The sequence below is a fragment of the Myotis daubentonii genome, chromosome 1 (genome assembly GCF_963259705.1).
Source record: "Myotis daubentonii chromosome 1, mMyoDau2.1, whole genome shotgun sequence".
Taxonomy (NCBI): domain Eukaryota; kingdom Metazoa; phylum Chordata; class Mammalia; order Chiroptera; family Vespertilionidae; genus Myotis; species Myotis daubentonii.
The window spans coordinates 79,934,738-79,954,162 of NC_081840.1; the positions used below are offsets into that span (position 1 = coordinate 79,934,738).

At 43.1% G+C, this 19,425-nt stretch overlaps 1 protein-coding gene and 1 long non-coding RNA gene across 2 annotated transcripts; one reads left to right on the top strand and one right to left on the bottom strand.

Moving 5' to 3' along the window:
- Positions 1-8,211: 8,211 nt before the first annotated feature.
- Positions 8,212-10,547, top strand: LOC132225806 (uncharacterized). Its single transcript, XR_009450984.1, has 5 exons — positions 8,212-8,251; positions 8,788-8,827; positions 9,002-9,049; positions 9,279-10,102; positions 10,156-10,547. It is a non-coding gene; the product is annotated as an uncharacterized LOC132225806 (long non-coding RNA).
- Positions 10,548-14,090: 3,543 nt separating this feature from the next.
- Positions 14,091-16,867, bottom strand: LOC132225810 (zinc transporter ZIP2-like). Its single transcript, XM_059680775.1, has 4 exons — positions 16,662-16,867; positions 16,352-16,482; positions 16,067-16,108; positions 14,091-15,171 (listed from the first exon to the last, which is right to left on the bottom strand). Exons 1-4 carry the CDS (start codon positions 16,774-16,776, stop codon positions 14,545-14,547), a joined length of 915 nt encoding a protein of 304 aa, XP_059536758.1. The 5' UTR covers positions 16,777-16,867; the 3' UTR covers positions 14,091-14,544.
- Between the last annotated feature and the right edge of the window lie 2,558 nt (positions 16,868-19,425).

Sequence of the window (19,425 nt, forward strand, 5' to 3'; positions counted from 1 at the left end):
ATGTGAATTTTGCCTATCACTAATTTCTCTGATGAAAACTCATCTGATGGGAAATTTACTCGATGTTGTAGAAAAGGGAAAGTCTGTCCAAATATATACATTTTCCAGATTACCCAACATATTTAAAAAGATTAATGACAAACAAAGATTCTGACAGTAAAAATTTCATGGAAAATATTCTTTCCATAAATAGTTCTTTTGTTTTTGCTTCCATGGGTGCAAATATTGCATCACCATCAGGATATGGGCCATACTGTTTTAGAATACATGGACAAGTTTATCACCATACTGGAACTTTACATCCTTCAGATGGTGTTTCTCAGAAGTTTGCTCAACTCTATATTTTGGATACAGCCAGAGATACAAGTAAAAGATTAGCAATGACAGAAAACCAGGGCTGCTCAGAAAGGCTTATGATCAACATCAACAACCTCATGCATGACATAAATGAATTAACAAAATCATACAAGATGCTACATGAGGTAGAAAAGGAAGCCCAATCTGAAGCATCAGCAAAAGGTATTGATCCCACAGAGATAACAATGGCGATTAAATACGATCGTAACAGTGACCCGGGTAGATATAATTCTCTTCATGTAACCGAGGTTGCTGTCATATTCAGAAATGAAGATGGAGAACTTCCTTTTGAAAGGGACTTGCTCATTCATTGTAAACCAGATCCCAATAATCCAAATGCCACTAAAATGAAACAAATCAATATCCTGTTTCTTACATTAGATTCAATGACATATCCTATTCTTTTTCCACATGGTGAAAAAGGCCGGGGAACAGATATTGCGTTAAGATAATCGACAATTATACTAGACAAAATGTAAGGACACCAGTCACACAAATGCAGTATTATGGATTTCATCTCTCTGTGCTGGACACGTTAAATCCTATTTTAAATGCAGGAAAATTAACTCAACAGTTTATTGTGGATTTGTATTAAAAAATGGAGGCCAATCAGATAAATTTCATCAAAGCAAACCAATCTAACTTGACAGTTGAAAAATATAGTGGTTTGATGGATTATCTCAAATCTAGATCTGAAAATGACAATGTGCCGATTGGTAAAATGATAATACTTCCATCATTTTCTGAGGGTAGTCCCAGAAATATGCAGCAGAAATATCAGGATGCTATGGCAATTGTAATGAAGTATGGCAAGACCTATTTATTCATAACCATGACATGCAACCCTAAATGGGCAGATATTGCAAACAGTTTACAACACTGGCAAAAAGTTGAAAACAGACCTGACTTGGTAGCCAGAGTTTTTAATATTAAGCTGAATGATCTTTTTAATGATATCTGTAAATTCCATTTATTTGGCAAAGTAATAGCTAAAATTCATGTCATTGAATTTCAGAAACATGGACTGCCTCACACTCACATATTATTGATATTAGATAGTGAGTCCAAATTACGTTCTTCTAATTAATTCCCTTTCAATGTGCATGAATTTCGTGCAGTGGGCTACTAGTATATATAAAGCTAAGTGACCAACTGAGGGGCCTTACATATGATGCACACTGGGAATTTAAAAATAAATGTTGACTCACGCATGCAGGATACATATAAAGCTCACGCTGGCGCCAATTGCACGCGTGTGTTTCGATCTGTCATTGTCAATCGTGAATTTGGTAGTTTTTGTTGACATTCTGAAGCTGAAAGAAAGTGGCAGTGTCAACAGAATATGCCTGAAGACCAACTGTATGCGATTGGCCATAGCAAAAACAAGTTTAAAGTAATATAGTGTTTGGGGATGCTTCAGACAGTTGTCTCTTAAAACAAATATGAGATCAGAGGATTCTGCTTATAGCGAATGGTTAGTAAAACTTGGAGATGGCAAACTTGATAGAAGTTTTCATTTAGGAATGGATATTATTGAAATCCCCATGAAATGATTTGTAATGGATCTATTATTGAAGCTACCTTTGGAAATAGTGTATCTATAGATAATATTAAAAATATATCTAAACATGTGATTCTTTGTCCTAAAAATGAGAACGTTCATAATTAAATGAAAAAATTTTGGATATACTCAATGGAGATTTTCACAACTACTTGGGTGATGATTCCATTGATTCAATGGATGATACTGAAAAGGAAAATTTTCTCACTGAATTTTTTTTCTTTTTAAAAAAAAATATTTTTATTGATTTTAAAGAGGAAAGATGAGGGAATGAGAGATAGAAACATCAATGATGAGAGAGAATCACTGATAGATTGCCTCCTGCACGCCCCCTACTAGGGATCAAGCCTGCCACCCAGGAATGTGCCCTTGACAGGAATCGAGCCTGGAACCCTTCACTCCTCAGGCTGATGCTCTATCCACTGAACCAAACCAGCAAGGGCTCCCATCCAATTTCTTCTTTTTTAAAAAATATATTTTATTGATTTTTTACAGAGAGGAAGGGAGAGAGATAGAGAGCTAGAAACATCGATGAGAGAGAAACATGGATTCAGCTGCCTCCTGCACACCCCCGACTGGGGATGTGCCCGCAACCAAGGTATATGCCCTTGACCGGAATCGAACCTGGGACCCTTCAGTCCACAGGCCGATACTCCATCCACTAAGCCAAACCGGTCAGGGCCATCCAATTTCTTAATAGTATTAGTCCTTTGGGAATGGGTGTCATAAATTAAAATTGAAAGTAGGTGCAATCCTTGTGCTACTGAGAAATCTTAATAGTTAATGGGGTCTTTGTAATGGTACCAGATTTATTATCAAAAGATTTCGACCTAATATAATTGAAGTTGAAATATTAACAGGATCTGTGGAAGGAGAGGTTGTTCTGATTCCAAGAATTGATTTGCCCCCATCTGACACTGGCCTTCCATTTAAATTAATTCGAAGACAGTTTCCCGTGATACCAGCATTTGCGATGACCATTAATAAATCACAAGGACAAACTCTAGACAGAGTAGTAATATTCCTACCTGGACCCGTTTTTGAACATGGTCAGTTATATGTTGCTTTCTCTCGAGTTCAAAGAACGTGTGACATTAAAGTTAAAGTTGTAAATACTTCATCACAAGGAAAATTAGTTAATCTCTCTGAAAGTGTTTTTACTCTTAATATGGTGTACAGGGACATAGTAGAATAAGTTTAATCACTTTATCAGTCATTGTTTGCATCACTGTTGTTTTTATATCATGTTTTCATTGTTTTATATCTTTTTGTTTTTATATCATGTTTTTGTTGTTTATATATCATGTTGTTATTGTTGATTTATTAATCAATTTATAAATTATTTTCATATACATTTTACTAATTTTCTTTCATCTCTGACACTTCCATTATAGAGAAAGGGCGAATAGCGATATTAAAATATTTCTTCTAATTAATTTCCTTTCAATGTGCATGAATCTGTGCACTGGGCCACTAGTAAAATGATATATTTTTAAGTTTGACAAGAGTTTGAAATATTTTGCCACAAGATAACCAGCAAACCTCTCTGCAATGCAAACTGTTATCACTGGCATTGCTCATCTCATGAGCACACACTTATTTAGCAGAGATTTATGTGGTGCTTACCATTTGCCAGGCACCGTTTTTAGCACTTTACAAATATTAACTCAGTTAATCTCATAACAACATTATAAATTAGGTTTCATTCTCCTTTACAGATGAGATAAAGAAGGCAGAGACAAGTTAATAAAACACTTGTTCAAAGTCAGGTAGGATTTGAATCTAGCTATTTTGACTTTAGAAGCTCTGCTTTTAACAATTAGACTCTGATGTCTACAACTCTACTAGTGAAGATAAAATAACCTTCAATTACACTTAACACATGTAAACTCCAATTTAACTGAAGTATGCTATAAGCGGAGATTGGGTGAGGTTGCCAATACCAATCCTTTGGTATCAGGAACTCTCCACTTCCTTCAGGAGATCTGTTGCATTGTATATTCATGTGAGCATCTAACATATGCAAGATATTAGTAACCTTCATATACATAAAAACAGATGTCTTTTATATTTTCAATATAAATTCTTGTATAGTCCTCAGAGGTAGGTGCACCTCTCTTTGGAAATTACTGCTGTAGAATCTGAATGTATATGGAGGAGGAGCTAAAAATATTTGCTTGTATCTACTGCCCAAGTTGGAAGTTCTGCTATGTATAAATGTATAAGATGTGTTCCCTCTGGACATGTGGATATACATATTTTTATTTATTGAAATCATGTCAGGCTAAAATCTATTGGCATAGATGAGTTAGTACTATGTTAACAATATAATTTGAGCTCTATCATAAATGTGTCACAGAAAACTTTCTAAAGATTTTCACAAGGATAACGTGAAGCATTAAAATTAATTTATTGGTTTACTCTTCTCTACTTCTGGCATTGAACGGATTTACTGGTTGAAGATGTATACAAGTTGTCCATACTATTGAAATGGCTGGAAGAAATTAACTCAGCACTCTTAAACAAATCTTTCACTTATGTTTCAGATTGGACACTTTTTTCATTTCTATTTCATAGAAATATTAAGAACTAGTGGCCTGGTGAATGGATTCATGCACATTGAAAGGAAATTTATTAGAAGAAAGATTTGTGTGGTAATTATATTACTGCAAAAAATTACATGTCAAAATAGTATAGATGATATAGTATTATAAAATTGAGATACAAAATATTTTAATATCGCTATTCATCCTTTCTCTATAACAGAAGTGTCAGAGATGAAAGAAAATTAGTAAAATGTATATGAAGATAATATATAAATTAATTAATAAATCAACAATAACAACATAATATATAAGCAACGAAGACATGATATAAAAATAACAAAGACAAGATAGAAAAACAACATTGATAAAAACAATGATTGATAAATTGATTAATAAATAAACAACAAGATATAGCAACAACAAAAACATGATATGAAACACTGATCAATTTATTAAACTTATTCTAATATCTCTCTGTATACCACATTTAGAGTAAAAACACAGATACCGATGGACTGTAGTTCTAGTTTAGGGAGTCAAATGTTATATGCAGATTCTTCAAAGGGGGTTGATGTCCTTAACTAACCCCACTATTGTTCACGGATCATCTGTATTTAAAGATTAATGCAGGCACATGGATGAGAATTCTTAAGATGCAACCAAAATATGTATTAATCACAGCTGTTAGGTGTGATTAGCAATGTACTACAAAGTATGAAAGGAGGATTGTAGTATTTTGTTCCACATATTAATGGTGCTAAAACTAAATTCTCTATCATTCCTAACCCAAATTATTCTTACACAACTAAAGACAGCTTTCTTTCTCTGAAATATTTTTCCTCCATCTAAGTCATGCATATCAGAAAACCATTCTGCAGGTCGATTATCCAGGTTGTTGTTCAAAATTCCAAGTTGAAACTTTCAAGAGATGAGTGAAAAGAAAGGAATAAGCAATACCTACAGGAAGTTTTCAGAATCAATAACTGCAGAAGACCTTCAAATAGGTGTGCTAAGTGTGTGCACAGACAATATTGCTAGGTATTGCTAATTCAAATTCATTATTATTTTAAGTTGCATCTATCAAACAAGAAATCATTATTGAGCCATGCTTTTGTATAGGCATTGTGTTTGAGTGTAGCTAGAAGCTAAGATAATGAGGTCTAAGCTCACATTTCATGACACCAGGGACATAAATTCAACAAACTCATGGTTATACTCAAGATGTTACTAGTAAATGTACCATCTTTTAGTCATAAATGTAGACTGCTGCCTGTCTTCTACCCATGGTACTGTAAAGATGTAATATAAATAAAGTTTTTGAACTAAAATTCTTAATAACTATTTTGCATTAATAAAATGACCCACTTTATGAAGATGTAGGGAAGCAGAATTTACCACCCCGAAATATCTCTCTTTGGCATAAGTATTATTTTAAGCTGGTTAATTTTTAAGAAACAGCAGACATAGGAAAAATTCTGGAAACCAAATAGAAGTTACCCTCTGTAAAGGGCATTTACACTCATAATGGAAACCTCTGTTTATAAGGGGTCTCCCTGGCTGTACCAGGAAGAATAGAATATCTAAATCTCTAGAAACTGTTATCACCTGAGAAGGCATGAACTGAAATCTGCATTGACAACCTTTCCTTTGTTCACTGTGCTGTTTCTGGTACTCTCCTGTAACTGACTTCCCACTCCCAACATCTTTTGTCTTCAATTGGAGGTGGCTTTTAAGGTGATGACTTCTTCCATATTGGTAAATTACTCAGTTTTGGTAGTTACTGGTCTCTCCCAAGAGTGGATGAAAAAGGGACACTGTAATAATTCTAACTGAAAATAACCTCTCAGGGTGATCTGATCATTAATTCCTAACTGGGCAGGTCATGGTGGGTAGCCATTCCCAGGCCTATAACAGGTTTATCTTCACCTTAAGCAAGGCCTGTCCATTGTTTTTGTACATCTAGGCTACACACCTTTGAAGGCCTTTTTTAGACCTCTCAGGTGTCACCACTTCAGGAGAGCCACAACCTTGGTAACTATCCTATAATCCAATCACAGTGATTTCCCTGGCTTCTTTTCTCCCAACTTTATGTAATCTTCCCTTCTTCCCCACCCCCTCCCCCCTGAATTCCAAATACACAGGATGGGGCAAAAGTAGATGTCCGTGTTTGCATGGAAAATAATACACTAACTAAAAAATAATAATAGAAGAAAAAATTACAATTGTAAGCCTGCTTTTGCCCCACCCTGTATAAAAGAAACTGCAAAACTGTTATTCTCTGGAGCATTTGAGATCTTAACTTCCTAGCTTGTCATCAATTTGGCTCAAATAAACTCAAATTTTTATAAAAATTCTCTACAGGTTTGGACACTCTTACATTGACAAATTATACAGGAGGTATACATATTATTAAATTTTGTTTTTCTCTTGTTAACCTGTCTCATATCAATTTGCTTATTAGACTAGCTAGAAGTTACTTAGAAGGGTAAGGAAAACTTTTCCTCCTGGCCAAAGATAAGGAAGTTGTCATACTAAATGACATACTAGAGTTATACAAACAATTGAGGATAACTTAGTCTTATAAATTGAAATGTGTAGGCTTCCAGATATAAGTATCAATGTCTTTGAAAAATAGGACTGTAGTTTCATTTCTGGAATCAAAGAGCAAGACACAGGGAATTGCTCCTATTTTGGAGAGTCACTCCTTGCAGACAGTGATGATAAACCCATGTAGGAGCCCCATAAAATAGATTAGCTGCTTTCCAACACTTGGTGTCTTTGTTTCCTAAAAATGTGAAAACCAGCTGCAGGTTGGACAACGACTCTCCCAAGTACTTACTCGTATAAAAACGTATACCTCTTATTAAACTTAAACTTTATTGCTTCACCCTCCCTTGCCTGGAATAATAGTGTGATTAATCTGTCATTTGTTTGGAGTATGTATTTCTTCCTTTTGCTTATTAAGAGATATTATCCTGTATGCTATTGAATTTATTATAATTCCCACATTAAACTTGTGCTAAATAAATTGCTGGCAAAGACAACTCAGTTTCTGAGAATAACTTTTGCTGCCTCAAAACAAAATGTATTGAATACATTCAGCTTCTTGGATGGCTAAAACTATCTGTGGGAAATGGAGAATTTGTGGGGAGGGGAGCGTATAAACAAATTGGGAAGAGCCTAGAGAATAGTACAACTTCACATGGTGACCAAAGCTCTGGGCATTTTTCCTATGTCCCTGTTCTCTTGTGAGGCGCCCCATATCATCCCACTTAGCAAATCATCACCCTGTAGGTCTTTCTCCTTTGAATTCTCTCAGTGGGATCAGTGGGGTTCAGAAGGCTGTTTCCTCTTTGGAGCCCAACACTTACTGGCTGTTCTTCTGGGAAGAGGTGGGTGAGGGAGTGCAGGGGCTCACCACCTCCTCCCCAACACAGTGCCTCTAAGTACCCTTTGATGCTGGTGGTCGGAGACCAAGCATCCCATAAAGAAGCAGTGGTTAGTAGGGAATTTGGGGTTGGGTGAGGGAGGGTTGGAGTCTTAGGGTGGTGCTTAAAGGGTTATCTTGCCAGAAGGCAAACTCTGTTTGGGACATGGAGAGCAACTTTGGTGCATAAGAAGTTGGCTGAGGAAGTAAGATGAGGAAGGAAATGGGTAAGGGATTGGTTCCTAGGGTCCCTTGGATGGGAGGGACCACAGGGAGTGTGACCTCACTCATTCAGCTTCCTACTTACTCCAGGTGGAATATAATTCAAAACTGAACCCCACCCAGACTTCTTTCCTCAAGGTCAGTAACCCTACTCCATGTCCAACCTGACTCGTGGCCCCCCTGTCCAGAGCTGTATATACTGAATCCTAGATTCAGTGTTTAGGTCTCCAGGGTCCTTCCTGGAGCAAGTGGGTTGAATGAAGTAAAACAACCAACCAACCAACCAAACAAACAAACAAACAAAAAGAAAAAAAAATGCCCTGACCAGCTTGGCTCAGTGGATAGAACATCAGCCTGCAGAATGAAGGGTCCCAGGTTCGATTCTGGCCAAGGGCACATGCCTGGGTTGCAGGCTCAATCCCCAGTAGGGGGTGTGCAGAAGGCAGCCGATCAATGATTCCCTCTCATCATTGATGTTTCTATCTCTCTCTCCTTCTCCCTTCCTCTCTGAAATCAATAAAGAAATATATTTTTAAAAAAGAAGAAAAAAAACCAACCCCAAATTATTAACTGCCTAAAGTGGGAAAGCAGGGAAGAGAGGTCCTTTCTACCTCCTGGCTAGCTCACTTTATTCATGTGTGTATCACTTTTTCTGGGAGTTCTCTCCCAAATAGATGGCCGACTCCGGAGGTCAGCCCTAGCTGACTCAGGGGAGTATCCCCAGCCATCAGGGGAGGAGATATTAGTGTCACTGAACAATATATACCCGTTGCCACACATTCCATACCCAACCTGCCATGGCCTTGGGCTCCCGCTCAGCTCATAACCTCACATCACTGTCTCCCTCTCATCACTGTCTCCCTCTCCTCATCTTACTTCCTCAGCCAGGCAAGCTGACTGAGGCCTTCAAGTACTTCCTGCAAGGCATGGGCTACAGTGAGTATGGGGGTCAGAGGTTATCATGAGGACAAGGGATTGCTGCAAGGATAAGGGATGGCCACTGAGGGGAGGAACCATTTAGGCTAACTCCTGGACTTACCACCATCTGCCAAATCAAGCTTATTGATCCCTGGCCCCATTTGTAACTCTCACACCCAGCTCTGATTTGCCAGCCCCTCTTCCCCTCCTCCTCTCTGACTGCCTGCTTATCCTTCTGTCTCCACAGTGGCCTCATCCTGCATGACTTGCCTGTCCCGACCTCGCACAGCTTCCCGGACCAGTGCAGCATCCATTGATGGCAGCCAGTCCCGCTTGAACCTTGTCCCAGAGCAGCGAGTCTGGGACTCTACCTTTAGAGCCCCCAGGGCACACCATGGAGGTCTCCTGTTGAATGGTCCTTATTGCCCTGGTGTGGGACCCAACCCTCACCTCCCCCAGCACTAACCTGGGAGGTACATACAACACTGGGCCAGAGTGAGCAAGGGAAGATGGGCAGATCATGTGAGGAGATGACCTTGATCTTTGATCACTACCCTAACCCTGCCCTCTAACCTGTGAAACCCCTCAACTCCTGGGAGAGCTGTCTCAATATCTGTTAGAGACCCAGACCCCTAAATGATCCTTCTCCCTCATTCTGTTGTTAAGGTGGAGAGGGCATGCGTCCTCTTTCCTTAATCTAGGTGTTCATGGATGAAGGATAAGTGGTCATTGTAGATGTCCATGATGCCTGCCCCAGAGTCTCCCTACTCATCCCATTGTAAGGGTAAGGGACTTGGTGCTGGGTCTCCATTCACCAAAGCAGATATGGCTTCGCATTAACCCTTTAGATCTCTGAAGGCTATGGGCCTAAATAAATGTGTCAGGGAGGCTTGTTGGTGGGTTAGTGGTCCTCAAGATGTGATGGAAATATCCGGTGTGTGAATGGAAGTTGGACTGGGAGGTGGTAGTCAATGAACAAGTTTGAGGGAAGGATTGGAGCTGGGCAACAGGAAGGGGCCTGGGGCCATTGGCTCCACTAACTTTGGTAGCTGTCTAGATAGTGTTTCTAGAGTGGGAGGGGGAGGGGGCCAAACTGGGGCAGGGCTGCTTGGGGTTTAGCATAGGGGTGGGAAGGGCTACCTTGGGGCTCTGACCACTGTGTTATGTGTGGAGGGTGCTCTCCTGTCTCCCACAACTTCTGCTGTAACAATAAACTATAAAGGAATCTGAGCACCATTATTATTCTGTCTCGGTATGCCTGCATCACGCCCCTTTCCTACCCCATCCCTGCCCAACTCTCACATTCTCTTCTCCAAGTGACACAAACCATGGGAGGGAGCTTGCATAGCATAGACACTTCACAAAATGTGACTTCACAGTCACTGGCCCTTATTCAATGGAATGGACAATGGTATTGTCCTCGATATTGATAATACCTTCACATTTCGGGAGGGGCTACTTAGATCTTAGAAGGCTTCCTTATCAGTTATTGAGAAATGCCATGGGATTTCAGAGATGTCACCAACATCATAATCGTTTAAAATATATATATATTTCTATTGATTTCAGAGAGGGAGAGAGAAAAACATCAATGATGTGAAAGAATCATTGATTGGCTGCCTTCTGCATGCCCCCTATTGGGGATTCAAGCCCACAACTCAGGCATGTGCCCTAACTGGGAATCAAACCATGACCTCCTGGTTCATAGGTTGACATTCAATTAGGAGTCACACCAACAGGGCAACCAACATTATAATCTTAAAGGAGGAGGTACAGAAAACTGACTGACATGCCCAAAGACATCTTGTGATCACCTTCCTGCAGGATCTTCTGTGGGGTCACCTAGAATCCATTTTAGGTGGTTCAATACGATCAGCATACCACACCTCATGCAGCTTCTAGAGGGGTTATTGGGTTGCTCAGCTGATCCCAATCTGAAGATTCCTTCAGGTGAGTCACAGCAACCAGGATTTCCTCTCAGGAATTCCTCCTCCCACATAAATCCAAGTTTGGGCAGTTAATTAGACTATATCTGTGGTTCTTTGAAAACCTTCTCAACAATTATGAACAATACTCATCAAGAGAACTTTATGTATTTTGTGGCTGTTGCAGGCTGATCCTTGGGCACAAGAAGTAAAAACGAGACGCACTTTATAATATTATTGTCCAGAGTACTGTGGATGGAATAGTACAAGGTCATTTGCCAGATTACATTATAGAAACCCCATAGGCAATTATACACTTTCCTCAGTGAAACAGACCTGATGACTAATGCAGCTTGATGTCTAGCGCTGACACACTGACGTGGAAGTGGGGCATGGAACATGCTCTTGATGCTTGAGCATTTCATCACTCTCATGGCATCGAACTATTTTAAATGCAGTAGGCCAGGATCAGGACGGGTGAGGGTGTTTGGTGACCACGCACAGGGCAGGCAGCAGGTGCTTAAATGTCACACTGAAGAAAAGAAACTGCATAATTGGAATCACTGGCATAACTATCTCCTAGGTAAACAAAACATGAGGAAAAGGCAAAGAGTTCCAACCAGCATCAGCCTTGACTGCCAATAGCTGCTGCTGTGCCTTATGGAAGGGAAGGTGGGTCTTAGCACATTCAACTGCACAGCAAACACTGTTATGTTAGCAGAGTTATCTTCGGAAGAAGAAAATCTCATTTCTGTGTAAAATGTGAGTGCGTGTGTATGTACCTGCCATGGGGGTGGTATGTGAAGTGGGTGATGATCATGTGTGTCTCTTGCCTACAGACATCCCTGCATAAGAAGCCCAGGTTAGGTAGAGGGAGAGAGGCTCTCTGCTGGGTGCAAGGGAGAGGGGCCTTGGCTGACCTCTCTACTTTGTTGGTCCTACACATTCCAGGCGAGCCCATGGGGACACAGTGCCCCCCTGTGGTTGTCATGGTTCCTCCTAACTTTCCCCTGTTCCCGGTTCCCTTCCTGAGTCTCCCATGGTTTTCCTGAATCTACACAGTAGTTACATAGTGTAGGCCTGATACCACATGGTGGCTCCTGTCCATTCTCGAGATCAGAGCTCAGAGGCTCACAGGAAGGGGGGGTTGGGGGGGGGGGGCGGTGACTTCATGGAAGCTGAACCACCAACTCCTTACTTTTTATCTCTGCTTCAGCCTTAGGACTCCTGTTTCTCTTTTTCTTTCAATCTCAAGGAATGTGTTTCCCTGACTCTAGGTACAAAAGCCCAAGATAGCTAAGAGATGGCTCATTGGAAAGGAGAATAAAACTGTGGAATACAGTGATGAGAGCATTGCAGTGTCCACTTGAAAACTGTGGAACTCATGAAGAGATTTTAAAGGGTAATTCTCTGAAGTACACAGACAGTGAAACTGTAGCAGGAGGGATAAATAATAAGTTTTGGAGCACTACTTGCCGAGCACCTGCAGGCTGGTGGTATTTCTCTATCAAAGGCCTCAGCTCTTAATGGATGGCTCTTGAGTTTCTGTTAACTGCTCCTTCTTTTCAGCCAAGGTAATAGCATTGCTATCACTCAGCCCCATGGTAGTCTATCATCACTTGTTGTTCTGTCCTAATCCTGGCCACACCTTCTACACTCTCTCTTTATTAAACTTGCCTCAATTATCCAATGTGCTCTCTGCTTTCTCCTGAGACCCTAACACATAAGACAGGAGGAACAGGTAAGGTAAAGATGAGGAAGGGAAGGTAAGAGAGAATCTGTATATTGAGGTTTTCTTAGCATCACAGAAACATGGGTTTGAAGCCTAGTTAGTTAGGTGATCAAGTTATTTAACTTTGGAGTGCGCTTCCCTGGACTTTCTATGGGAATAATATCTACCTGGCAGGGTTGGGAAGGTGAGATAATATATGTGGAAGCTACAGTAGAGTTCCTGGCACATAGCGGATGCTCCATGTGGAAACTCTATCATCATGACAACATACTAGGCCCTGTTCTGTGTTACATGTGAGTGCATTTAGCACTGAAGGGAAGCAGAATAGGATGGCGCTTCAGGGAAATTACTTCCTCATTTTTATTTAGCTTTGCCTTTAGCTTGGCTTCTCACTGATCCCTGGGTGCATGAGCTGGGCTGGTGAGGAGGTTTCTATTCTGAATTTATAGAGAGGGGAATGGGAAGGACAGAAGACAGGAATGAAATGAGATGAGAATGGAACTGAGGATACCTTGCCTATGTTAAGGCCACTTGAGCTTCTACACTGAAAGTATTTGAAGGGGCAAAATGGTGAGGGTGCCTGAGCTCACAGGGCACACCTCCTCTTTTCCTGTCCCTCCACCTCCTCTTTCCCTGTCCCTCCACCAAGTCTGAGACTTTCCTCCACCTTGTTGGGTCATAGCCATCCTGCTCCTCCTCAATTCCAGATAACCAGTTGTTTTATTTGTGCAGCTTTTAAGAGGAGCAGCATATTGTAGGGGTTACTTGCCTGAAAGACAAATGGTCCAGTAGAGTGGGGTCAGACATATAGTGGCAGGTAGGATAGGCAGTTGTGGCAGAACTAAGTAATCACCCTTGGCATTTATCCAGCTCCTTCTCCCTTTCCAAAACACTGCTTCTTTTTTTTAATTATCAAATTACAGTTGACATAGAATATTATATTAGATACAATATATGTACACATAGTGATTAGACATTTATATAACTTATAAAGTGATCCCCCATAAGTCTAGTACCCACCTGACACCATATATAGTTGTTATATCATTGATATTCCCTATGCTGTACTTCACATCCCCAAACACACTACTTCTTAATCCCACAGCACAAGGCAGCTAGATGGAGACCGAAGCTCAAAGACAGCAAATGTATCCCCAAGGCCACACAGGACTCAGTGTGAAAAACAGAAACCAGGTGGAAGTAGGCTCCATTGAGCCTGATCTGAAGTGTCTGTTGAATGCGTAGGTGGTTGATAATCTATTATCAGGGAGTGGGGTAGGTGTGGTTAGTGTAGGAAAAAATGTAGATGCCCAATGTTTATTTTTAAACCTCTTCTCTAAATGCTGGGAACTCTGGCTCAGTATTTCAACACCTATGGGTAAGGTGGGAGCAGGCTGTTGGAATTTCAGCAATGCTCCCATGTCTGGGGGACATGGCTGCAAGTGACACAATGGCTAGGGGCTCTGATTCCAGAAGAAAAGACTGCATCCAACACTCACCCTCCCCACTTCCTGCTCCACTAGGCAGCAGTTGGGTAACCTGGAGAAAGGAACTATAGCATGCTTGAAGGGGGAGGGTAAAATGGACATTTATTACAGACAGTAGCAAAAATGGAACAAGAATCAAATCTGCAGTGATGGTCTTTATATTAATTCTCCAAAGTATAGGCACTCAACCTAAAATAAATGCCCCTTTCTCAGTCCTGGATGAGCAGTGGGATCTCACGCAGGAGAGGCTGGGATCCAGTTCACGGGGATGATGCCCAGTGAGTGCCACTTAGTCTCAGCGGAGAAATGTCTGAGGACCAAAGCCTTTCCGGAGGTGTCTCCTGGATCCATCAAAAAGTCAGGAATCTCTCAGGCCCACAAGGCAATTAAGGCCATGAAGGCAAAACCAGCGGCTACACAGGCCCACTTGAGCAGAGGGGCCTCAGGAGCAGCTAGCTCCCTGGGCAGAATTTCTAGGAAGGTGACATACAGGAAGGTACCAGCTGCAACACCCTCTAACACAGCCTTGGCTAAGCCGTGTCCCCCTTCTGAGTCCCCTCTAGGCACAGCCAGCCCCAAGGCTATGCCCAGGGGGGACATGAGAGCAAATGACAGTATGCAGAACATGGCCCATCGTGGTGCAGTGCCTATCTGCACCAGCCGCAGTCCTACACTAAACACCACGGGCCCCTTGTGAGCCAGGACAGCAAGACAGAGCTGCACGGTAGATGCTACGGTTGTCTGCAGCCCCACAGCCAGACCTTCAAACACTGAGTGAAAGGAGAGTGAGAGCAAGAGAATGAGGGCTCGGAAGGGCTTCCGCGAGGGTGAGGGTTCGTGGCTGTGGAATCCATGGATGTGAGTCTCACTCACTTCCTCCTCCTGCACTTTTGGTTTTCCAATGGTTTCAGGACAGCACTGCAATGCCAGCGACTCCAAAGAGAAGACAAAGAAGAAGCCCAGGGAGACGATGAGCCCTCCATAGGAATATTCCTTCTGGGAACAGAGAGAGGGGCTGTGGGGCGGGAAAGGAAGGGAGTGCAGTGGATGGAGGTGCGGAGGTGGGATGGGAGACTGGAGAGAATGGGAAATGTGGGACTGGAACTTTAAAAAGGGTAGGTGGCCTGACTGGTGTAGCTCATTGGTTGAGCATCAACCCATGAACCACGGTTGAATTCCTGATGAGGGCACATGCCTGGTTTGCGAGCGCAGTCCCCAGCAGAGGGCATACCGGAGGTAGATGATCAATGATTCTCTCTCATCATTGATTTTTCTACCTCTCTCTCCCTCTCCCTTTCTCTCTCTCAAATCAATAAAAATAAATTTTAAAAAGGGGGGGGGGGCGCGGTAAGAGAATGAAGCCTGGAGGAGATATGGACATGCAACAAGAATACCAGAGGGACCAAGGTTGCAGTGTCAGTAGGGTTGAAATGTGGGAAAACGATGGGGAGCATGTCTAAGGGTCTAGGGCAGTGGTCGGCAACTGCAGCTCATGAGCCACATGCGGCTCTTTGGCCCCTTGAGTGTGGCTCTTCCACAAAATACCACATGTGGGTGTGCATGTACAGTGCGATTGAAACTTCGTGGCCCATGCGCGGATGTCGGTATTTTGTGGAAGAGCCACACTCAAGGGGCCAAAGAGCCACATGTGGCTCATGAGCCACAGTTTGCCAACCACTGGTCTAGGGAAAGAAGGAAAGAGTAAAGCCAGAGCTTTGTCTGGGGTTCCATAAACCCCAGAGTATGGGGTTGGCTCCTCCTTGCCCTACAGTGTCTGAGCTGAGGAGCAGAGGGATTCCTGGTATTCCTCACGTCCTCTCCTCAAAAGGATCTGGGTATGAAGAGTCTCTGGTTTTCCTCACCCTCCAGGTTGGGTGTGAGAGATACTTACATAAGCTGAATTAGGATATCCAGAAGAATTTCCTCCACTGTTCTAGGCAGAAAAAAAACACAGAAATTAGATGAGGAATGGAGCAGCTCAGCTTCCTGCCCTGTCCCTTCAGCTCCACTGCTTTCCTTACAGTCTAATCTGACCTGTCATCATGATTCCACACAACACAGAGCTGTCATTGTCTCTATTGTTCCACCCATGCCCTTGGCTCTATCACTGTCCCCACTTCCTCCCCTTGGTTCTACTCATCATCTGGCTTCTCAGCCCTATACCTCAGCTGCTCACCTTCACTCGGATCTGTCGGATCTCGAATTCAATATTCTCCAGGGCTTCAACAGTCATGTGCATGAAACCTGCTCCCAGGAAAACGCCTGCAGAAACACAGCTCAGGAGGCTGAGGCCCCTTGGGAGATGACCTAATGAAAAGCAGGAGTTACAACCAGTTGGCAATGAGGAGATGGACAAAAGTGACTAACAAGCAACAAGGAGCACTCAACATCCAAGCATGGGGATAGCAAGAGAATCAGAGCAAGTGTCAGGGTAGGGTGAAGGGTTGAAGTCAGGTTATGGGGGCAAAGATACAGAAGGGCTATACCTCTGAATGTCTCAATCTGGAAACATCTGAAGCAGATGGGAATAAGGCCACAGACCAGCGTAAGAACCAGCATGGCAAAGAGGCAGCCAATTTTTACTTCTAGTACTGGCTCCATCCTTGGGGTACAGGATAAGCAGACCTCAGAATGACAAACGGAGTTACAAGCTTTGGAGCAGGTGCCTTAGGTGGTCAAAGCTGTGGTGTCCACTCCTGAGCCTCAGGAACCTGTTGGATTCTCTTTGTTTTGTGCTGCCTGATTTCACAGCCTTGCATAGCTGACTGGGGCCCTGCCTCATCTTCCTTCCCTCCCTCTTCGTGGAGGCCCCTCCCCTGGCTCATGCCTTCTGAACTTGGAAACCAGAATCTCCAGACTCCTTGCCAGGCACAGCCCTGTGCTCTGTCTTCTCTTCAGTTCCATGACTAATCCAAGGGCTGTGGACTTAGTTCATGCCTGGGGCTGGTCTAATCCAAAATGGCACAGTCTATGGTGCTACTTCCCAGTATTTTGTGTTGGGGACAATCTGGTCCTGGCTCACTCAGGACATTTGATCTAAGCCTTCCATATCCTCCCCACCCCAATGCAAGTCTTATAGGCTGCTATGCTGATACCTGAACCTTACCCTTTCAGAGGGGATTTGGGGCCACGGGGGTTAAGAAGGAGGTGGGGCTAAGGAGTGGTGCTGCTGCCACTCTGGGAAATAGTGGATGAGGGGACTCCCCTTGCCTGTAACCCCAGAAAAATAGCTCCAGGTACGGAAATGTCTAGTGGGAGTTGAGATTTCTAGTATTACAACACTGGAACTGTTACCACCTCTGACTGTGCCTACTTCCTGATATACATTGTGGGTGAGGGACTGAGAGTTTTATTACACAGAAAGTTGCTCTAGCTCTGAAACAGCAAGGCCTAGGGGAACACAGAAATGAACCAAGTAAATGAAAGACTCTGCCTGGACATACCGTTGTTGAGATAGATGACTCAGTCCTGAAGGGATAGTTTCTTGAGGGACATTCATGATGCAAACTCTGGGGAGCTGATGAACCCTGAGAGAGATAAAAGGAAAGGAAGGAAGGAGAGAAACAGAGGCCACGCAGCTGCTGGTCACCTATCCAGGTGGCCCGTCTAACTACCCTGAGACCTGTTGAGCCAGTTCTCAGAGCGCTGGGGGCAGCTTTCCCCACTACCCCATTATTTCCCTGGGAAGTCCCGGTCTCTGGGAGAAGCAGCAGTATTCTTACAGGAGGGGCTGAGCTTGAGGTTTCTGTGGGGAGACAGGCATTGAATCTTTGAGGACTCACTTCGTTACTGGATAGGCCGTGATGACAGACCTCTATACCTTTTAAGAATCCCAAGACTTATTCCCATTCTTTGAAAAGTTATAATTCTTATTAAAACCTCAAACCAATGCAGGTATATAGGAGTACCAGCACTCCTGTTACCGTGAACAGTCAGTTGGAGCGCTGAGGAGTCTCCTCATTGGCCAAAATGGCTCAGAGGGCGGGTCTTACACTGAACGCGCCAAAGGCTGGAAAGATAAATGGGCAGGCCCCGGCGCGCGGCAAGCTAAAAAGACCAATGGACTAGACTCCAGGAAGATGAATGGACAGGGCCTGAGCGGGGCCCAAAGCTAGAAATGTGAATGGACAGGGCCGCAGCGAGCTGTAAGCTAGGAAAATAATTGGGTAGAAAAATAAAAAGCCCTTCTCTCCCTATTCCTGTAAGAACCACAGCTTGAGCAGGAGGGGGGATGGTCTTTGAGACAGAAGTCTACCATTCTCCCAGGTTGAGCAGCACCAGAATAAAACCTCTTTCCTTTTGCATCTGCCTCATGAGTTTGGCTTTCCTTGCGGCAGGCATTAAACCTGTGTTTTTCGTTACACTCCCATCCTGGATACCAGGTGGCTTTAGCCTTGTCAGGCACCTTGCAAGAAAACCCTTGTTACACATCCTTGCTAACTCTCAGGGGGATCTTCAACAGGGGACGGAAGAAGCTCAGACGGCGTGGTCACAGGTAAAAGATCTCCCCAGGAGCTGACACGGGCACAGCGATACAAATCCCTATGAAAAAGAGAGGTCAATGTGGGGGTAGGATCCTGCCACCTCCCACTAACTGTGGTCACAGCCTCCGTACCCGCCATGGCGGCGGGCTGTGAGCACAGCATGCTGCATATGCCCATCTGGACAGCACAGGTGACAGTGCACATGGCGTGGCCGTTTAAGGACAGGCTGAGTGACCCGGGGCCAGCGATTAGCTTCCTCTGGAGACCCCCGGGCAAGGACTATCGTCAAGAACTTTTCCTCCTTTGGCTTCTTGCTCTAAGGTAAGGGACTGTTTTGGGGGAAAAGATATGGGGGAAATGTTGACCCCCATTACTGCAACCCTTTTCATATTCTAGGAGGTCATGCACACTCAGGCCCTACAAACGCTCTCAGAATTTTCCAACTCCTCCCACCTGGTGCCATTTGTTTTGCCCTAAGGGGTCTGGAAAAAAGGGAAGTTACAAGTTACCCTGTCATCTCACGATATGTTATCTTAGAGGCAAAAAGACAAATGGGCTCAGTAAAGATTTAAGTTGATCTTTGTCAGGGAAAATACTGGCCTAGGACATGACTACCCACCATAACCTGTTTGCAGTTAAATATTTAATTTCAGACCATCTTTTGTGGTTATTTTAGGTCTTTGAGTTTGTACAACCGCCATGCAGGCCTTCCCTGAACTAGTCAGTTTAGCATATGGTCCCTTTCGTCCGCACAGCCTACTCTCCC